This window comes from Aricia agestis, chromosome 1 (genome assembly GCF_905147365.1).
Source record: "Aricia agestis chromosome 1, ilAriAges1.1, whole genome shotgun sequence".
Taxonomy (NCBI): Eukaryota; Metazoa; Arthropoda; class Insecta; order Lepidoptera; family Lycaenidae; genus Aricia; species Aricia agestis.
Window position 1 is genome coordinate 16,097,785 of NC_056406.1, and position 7,981 is coordinate 16,105,765.

The following is a 7,981-nucleotide window of genomic DNA, read 5'->3' on the forward strand; positions in this document are numbered from 1 at the left end:
TTTAAATACCTATTGATTGAAATACCTATTAATAAATTTGATTTTGAACCTAAACACGTTACCTATTTGCTGCTGTGGAACCCTTCATGGGCGAGTCCAACTCGCACTTGGCCGTTTTTAGGGTTCCGTACCTCAAAAGGAAAAAACGGAACCCTTATAGGATCACTTTGTTGTCCGTCTGTCCGTCTGTCAAGACCCTTTTTCTCAGGAACGCGTGGAGGCATGAAGCTGAAATTTATATCAATTACTCAGGTCTACTGTCCCTTGAAGCTGTGAAAAAATCAAACTTCTAAGCCAACGCAATCAAAAGATACAGCCGTTTATGCCGCAAATTTTCGACACTTGCAAGGGAATCAAAACCTACAGGGTGCTTCCCGTGAACTCAGAATCTTGAAATTTGGTACGAAGCAACGTCTTATAGCATAGATAAAGGAAAAATTACGAAAACCATAAATTTTTAGTTACATCACATAATATATTTTTTTTTAATAATTTTAAACTTACTACCCATTTCCTCATAAACGCGTAGAGGTATTAAATTGAAATTCATACTAAATACTCAGGTCTATAATTCCTTTAAGCTGTCGGAACCCTCGGTGCGCGAGTCCGACTCGCACTTGGCCGGTTTTTTACGTTAAGCCCTCTTAAGAAAGCTATATATACGCCCGTGTTGACTGCCATAGCCCACAGTGTTTCAAACAAGCTGGACCACTTGGAATCACGCCGAGATGTGGCTACACTCTGCATCCTCTATCGGTTGTATCACGGGGAGTGCTCTGAGAAGTTGTTCGGAATCATACCCCCTGCAGCTTTTCGCCTTCGTTCCACGCGAAAAATATACCATCTTCATCACCTTGATGAGTGGATCTTCCATCGTGCGTTTTTCGCGTAACTTTCTGCCGTGCACTGTAAAACTCTGGAACGAACTGTCACCAGTGCAGCAGTATTTCCGGACCAATGCGACCTGCAAACCTTCAAGAAGAGAGCGTATTCCATGGGCGACGGTAGCTGATGCTTTCCATCAGGTGACCCGTTTGCTCGTTTGTCCCCTTATTTTATATTTAAGGTCAACTTGGGTAAGTCCGCCTGGGGGGAAGTCCATCTAGCGGCAAAAACTTCAATATTTAAACGACTAGTTTCATATGGCTCAGTGGGTAAAACAGTATTGCAGAGGTTTGATCTAAGAAACAGACATGTCGCTAATAACTACCTGTTACCAAAAACGATCGGCAAATTTTTTCCCGTTTTGTACTCGCATTCGGAGTGCCATTTTTTTAATGCCAAAAAATTAAAAAAATGTGGCAATACGAGGGATTTTTTGGAGTTTCTTGGATTACGTTAGTAATTAAGGGTGGGTTGCACCAGAGGCGTGGTTAAAGTTAAAGTTATGGTTATAGTTAAGGCTAACTTTAACTTTTACCTTAACTTTGACCACATAATTTGACAGATGACAGCTGGTCCGACAAGGCTATAAATGGACGTGGGCGGGGGCGTTGCTGGTAAAGGAGACACTTACAGAGGAAAGGTAGTTACAGATGTCACTGTCTGATTTTTAGTCTGTTTAGTGTACATATACGATGTCGATAATCATCTTTAGATGGACTTGCCCCAAAGACTAGGAAAGTCTATGAACTATATTTGCCACACAATTAATACGTGGGGACATCTAACGTCTGAATTAGGTTTATAAAAGATTACTTTGTCATCTAGGTACTGTGAACAACGACTTTCTAGAGTCATTACTTAAAAGAAATAGGGGCATCTCAAAGCCAACTTCAAAATATAAAGTATGCCGGTCTTCCCCAAGTTAACCTTAAATAAAAATAAGTAAGTATAATATATGGTTTCTACTACTCAAAAACGTATGGAAAAGAATTATTATGATAAAAAATCATGTTTACGTATAACACTGTTCGTAACGAATATTAAGTAATAATACTTAATATAAGGCCGCGCAAATCGTCTTGACACAAAATTAGAGAAGAATAAGGCTGCGTTTCCACCAGAGATATTGTGTTGCGAGGAATGTGTTTTTACTTTTTAACTGACTTCCAAAAAGGAGGATGTTATTGAGAACTAATAGAATCGCTTCATTGACGTAAGCTTGCCTTAAAAACACATTCCTCGCAAGTCGCAACACATCTCTGGTGGAAACGCAGCCTTATAAGCATGGGGAGGTAAACGCGGAAGTATGCTAAAATAAATATTAAATATATTTTTTTTTTTATTTTTAAATTTTAATTATTAAGCTCGATTTAAATAAGTCATTCTTATGAGTTACGACTTAGATATAAGTTAAACTAAAAATATTTTATAAGCTACTAAGTAAATAAAGCAATGTAAATATACGTTTTAGAGCTTTATTCATAAAGATAATGACGACCTCTGTGGCTCAGTGGTGAGCGCGTTGGTAGCTCAAGCCGGGGGTCGCGGGTTCGAATCCCGCCGACGGAACAAAAAGTTTTCAATGTTCCCGGGTCTGGATGTGTATTAAATATGTGTATGATATAATAAAAACCTTAAATATACGTATAGTATAAAAGTATTTTATATTTCCGTTGTCTGGTACCTGGGTACTTAGCACGGGGCCAGACTGACGTGGTGTGAAGCGTCCATAGATATTATTATTATAATAAATAAAATAAAAAGTGAATAAAAAAATGATTTTATTTCTAAATTAAACTAGTTATTACTTAAGTACCCACAGTGGCCGCAGCTGTACCTACCTAGGTACGCTTAACGCAAAAAAAAAAATAGTTTATTATCATTGAGATACTGTTGAGATTTGGTTGAGATACTTTGATCGTAAAAATAAAAGTTTGTGATTTTTATATGACGCAAATAAAAATGGAATTAAGTACCTACTTAATATTGAGGGGCATTCATGTTACAATAAAATGTAGAGTATTTTTTATCAGGTTGCGACTTGCGGCGTCACCAAAATATTTAACATCTTTTTGCTCGGAGCTAATATAGAGCTCTATATTAGCTCCATATTAGCTCCATGTCTTTTTATCACCATGGATGGTCATCGCGTACACTTGGTTTTTAACCGACTTCCAAAAACGAGGAGGTTATAATATGTTCGTCTGTACTTTAAATAAGTAAGTATATTTTTTTGTATGTTCGACGATCATTTCGCCGTTTGTTGACCGATTTTCAAGATTTTTTCGTTGGTACTTATCATGTTCCTAAAAGTGGGCAGAGATCGCTACATAGTGGAAATTGGAAAAAACATCATTTTGATGTAGTGAAAAGTAACATTCAATAGATTTATAAAAGTCAGACAAAAAACATATCTAGGAATTAGAATTTTTAAAATCAGCTACACTTTTCGTTTATGTTTTATTAGGAAATCACTGGATTGTGTTGTACGTTTCTATTATTTTTCTTTCCAAAATAGGCAAATGGCAAGTCTTTAGTATTTCATGAAATCCCTCGACTTTGTGTGTAATGATTTAAATTAAACAAATGCCATACAATTTTTGCTACCCATCAGTATAATCCAAACTCTAGAACATGTGCAAGTTGTGGGATCTATTTCACATCCTATAATCCATAATATTGTTAGCGCACAGTCGTGGTTATTAAGTTTATCATATCATTTTTTGTTAAATATTTAATTAAAAATACCTTATTTTGTAATAAATTATAAAATTATATGTGAAAACAACAATTATTTACAATGCTTATTTAGACCAAATTTCAATCAAACTTTGCTTGTCCAATTACTGAAATTCTGTCCCTTAACTGTTTTTTACCTACCATTCAGTGTTTACCAAAAAATCAATATAAACTGAAGAGCCATCGTATTTTTATGTTGCTTAACTTAAGTTAGATAATTTATGAACACAAATATAATATCTATTTCTATTTCATGCGAATATTAAAATTTTTACAGCTATTTGTTTAAAAAAATCCTTAGCTGTCCAATAACTGATATAGTCTGTCAAGAAAATAAAGAAATTAAAAAGTGGCAACATCGTAGTGTCATCCCATGGTCATCCCTTTCAAATACATCTATGAAAAAAGGGATGACACTACGATGTTGCCACTTTTTAATTTCTTCACTTTCTTGACGGACTATATTTTACGGTATAATATTTTACCTACGACCGTCTAAGGTGTCTATAACATAATATATTATAGTGCGTCAAGAAAGTCATGACAGGCGGGAAATTTTTCTTAACGTATTTCACGCAAGGTTAATTTTTTCTTTGTATTTTCACAGAGAACGCATATTATATTTTAAATATATTGTCACCTTGCACATTTTTATCTCGAATTAATAAAGTTCTCTTATTTTTTATTTCATTTAAAAATTTCCCGTCTGTCATGACTTTCTTGACAGACTATAGCAACAGTGTACAGTCACAGTATAGCAATATTTAGGGATATGTCATATTGCTATACTGTGGTACAGTACATAAATTAAGTACATGGTACAGTACCTACTAGTGCAAACTTTTTATTACATACTATTAATTGTCAACATGACAATGGAGTTTTGCCGGGACCGTGAAGGAGTGATGTTGTGTTTTTGTATTATTTTCCTAAAATTGTGTTATGATTGGGTTTTAATGTGTATTATTGGTAGGATATTAACCATTAGATATTTTTTATCGTGCACAAGTGTAGGAAAGTGATGTAATAAAAAGAATCCATCGAAAGTTTCAGTAAAGCGTCTACCACTTTACTGAATCAACCGACTTGACTTCTTGACTGTAGTAACTTTATACTTAGACTTTGACTAGTCTTTAGACCTGACTGATCTGACGATATAGAAAAAATTGTATTAAATAATATTGTTTTCCCGCCATAATATTATACTCGACACTGGCCATGGTTATAGCCGAAGTGCCATTATAAGAAATAAAAAAAAAAACATGACAATGACAATTGACAGTTGCAACTTGCTTAGAATCAGCTGTTCTTCAGCGAGCAAGACTGATGAAAATAATTCAGAATTACATACTTTGTTGTGAATTGTGATCTAAGTCTTTTGTAAAAAATTAGACACTTCGAACAAAGGAATCTGTGTTTTAGGAGATAAGTCATATTTCTATGTTAGGAGCAATGTTTAAGGGTTTGGTAAGTACATACTGTTATTTTTTCTGATATTTTTCATAAATAAAAGCTCTTTAGGATAACAAAACATCTGTGAGTGTATTACAGTTGAGAATCCGACTGTTTTATAAACCTTTATACCTATTATAGAATACCTATAGTCTATAGATCAAAATACGTAATAATATCATTCTCTTTCCTACTATTTTCAAAAATGTAGAAGACAAAATTGTCAGTGAATTATTTGTTTTGAATTTTTTATGAACTTACTACAAAATAAATGTAAATAATCTATGCTAAGTTAGCACCATTCATTATGTGTTAGCGTTGCTAACCAATTGAAAATAAATAAGAATGTCAAATAATCATTGTTTATGCAATGGTTTTTGTTTTTTTGCTCCTTTATTCTCAAATTTTAGCTATGTTCTTAATACAATATTGTTAAAACAAACTTAATAATTAATAATATGATTTTCTGACTTGCTTAAAATTTATTCCTATAAAATGAAATCACTAAATTGTATTTTATCTCTTGTCAAATATAATGTAAGTAAAATAAAGCATTTTATCATTTACCATCCATAGCCAGTAAGAGGTAAAATTGAAAAAAATAAATCAAAGCTAAGCAGTAATGGGGGCGAGTGAAGCTAGCCCTAGTATATCCCACACATTGTACATTTATATGTAGGTGTGTTATCATCAGACAGTCAAGGTTTGACCTCACAAGCCCTCACAAAGCTTGGCTTTTAGCTAGTTTTATAATGGTTGCCTTTTATTTGCAGATTATCTTTGGCACAGGAGTATATGCAGGAGTTTATTTAGCACAAAACTATGAGGTTTGATTTTTAATTTACTTTTTAGTATTAATTGTTGTTGTTATATTGCACCAGCAATAGCAATACTAAATGCAATATTAAGTGTTTTACTATCATAGTTCATTAAGACGTATCACATATAGCCTGGTGAGTGGTGACAGACCAATAGGTAGAGTAAAAGAATGAAAGTAGTTTTAGTATTACTGACTGTAAAAACTAGCTGATTAAATCTTATTCAAAACAAAAGCAGAGTGCAAAAAGGACAAACTTCTTTCACTGTTTATCAGACCAAAAAACTTTATTAATAATAGTAATTGGTATATATTATAATAGTAGCATAATATATAAACAAATTTTGCTGTACATACATAAACATTTGAATTATATTTTAATTGTATTGTATGCGGTTATTGACTGACATTGCTGTTTTGGACTTTGTTATTCCTAGTTCAAATCCATACTAATACATATTAAAATTAATGTGTAAGTGTCTGTCTGTCTGCCTTGTCGGTTACCTCTTCACACCCAAACTTTTAATTTTACTCAATATTAGTTAAATTTAACAGATAAAAGTTTTTAACCAGGAATTAAAATCTTACAGAACAATTATCTACATCTCTCCTATTTAGAACTCCATTGACCATAAGTCATAACATTTGTCATTAAAGTGCTAATACCTTCTAACTGTAGATGCTTATTTTACAGGGAAGGAAAAAACTATTAATTTTTTAGGTATTATTTACAGAATTTTACTATAATTCCAAATGAAATTATTATAAAAATACTTAATATTTTATAAATTGTGATTCAAATAATATCACATAATATTCTTGTAAAACCGTAAATTATGAGATATTATCTTGAAGTCGACTTAAAAAAATGCTCGGAGGTATTGGCACTTCAACAATGATTTGTTAAAATCACAAAATCGAGGACAATCTTAAGATTTAAAATGGTTTGTGAGATAGTTAAAATTTTGAACCTGGAAGGTGTTACTTAGAAAAGGCTTTAATAAAAAATATTTTGATTTTAGATAGAAAAAGTTGAAGATCCCAAAGTTTTATTCGAAAAGGCTCAGGCATTTTTAAAAGCAAAGTTATCTGAAGTAAATGACGATTCCAAGAAAGACAAATGATTATGCATACTCAAATGGATTGAAATATTTATTTTACTGTAAATACAACTGTACTGTAACTGTAGGAAATTACAATGATTTGAATAAATAATAATGAACTGCAATGTAGTACATTTTTTATAGTAATGATAACCCTCCCCCTAAATATTCATCTCTTCTCAAAGGCTCTTCAAATGCCAGCCAATCACTTGCATGTGTAGGGAGCAAGCCCATACTCTGACATTTATATAAAGCGAGACCAATGTTCACCATATTCCCTATTATGTACACCATCATCTGAGTTGCTGCTTGTGTTCCTTCTACCATTTTAAATGTGCTTTGTGTAGAGAACAATGCCTTGACTGGTCTCACAATCAACATACCAACCATCATTATTGGGAAAATCGAAATAGAATTTCCAGCCATGTACATAATGAACAGATTCATAGGAACTTGTTTCAAGGGTCCAAGGGCGACATCCCATAATTTTTTTATCAATAAAAGATTGTCTGTATCTTTAGATGCTTCAGTATAATTTGTATTTGCTGACTGGCTGTATCCCGGCGGTGAAGGTACATCCATAGTTACAGATTTAGGTCTGAAAATAATACAATTATTACCCAAAACTCAATGTGACTCAAAGCAAATATTAATCAATCAATAACTCAACATAGTGCGTACAGATCTACTTACTTGGATGAGTTAAAGTCCATGGACCATTTGAATTTTTTTATTGATTTCTGATGCGACATGTTTCTTTTAATTTATAAATTTAAAATTGTAATTAATTAAATTAAAACGATAAAAGCCTTTTTACTTTTTCACAATTGATTCGGAATCACAGAATACAAAATATTAGTCTCCGAGTTCGGAACAAAGAGAATATAATCACTTGGTTCGGAATTCGGAATCACAGATTACTAGTATAATTTGTAGATTCGGAATACCTACATAAAATAGGTACCAAATGGAATACTATATTTTG

General features: G+C 32.7%; 1 protein-coding gene and 1 long non-coding RNA gene across 2 annotated transcripts; one reads left to right on the forward strand and one right to left on the reverse strand.

The window, feature by feature from the left end:
• The first annotated feature begins 4,908 nt into the window (after positions 1-4,908).
• On the forward strand, positions 4,909-6,998 carry LOC121729359. The gene is made up of 3 exons (XR_006035959.1): positions 4,909-5,091; positions 5,850-5,903; positions 6,916-6,998. It is a non-coding gene; the product is annotated as an uncharacterized LOC121729359 (long non-coding RNA).
• Positions 6,999-7,017: 19 nt separating this feature from the next.
• Positions 7,018-7,777, reverse strand: LOC121729348 (ER membrane protein complex subunit 4). The gene is made up of 2 exons (XM_042117830.1): positions 7,690-7,777; positions 7,018-7,594 (listed from the first exon to the last, which is right to left on the reverse strand). The coding sequence occupies exons 1-2, from the start codon at positions 7,746-7,748 to the stop codon at positions 7,135-7,137; spliced, it is 519 nt and encodes a 172-aa protein (XP_041973764.1). The 5' UTR covers positions 7,749-7,777; the 3' UTR covers positions 7,018-7,134.
• Between the last annotated feature and the right edge of the window lie 204 nt (positions 7,778-7,981).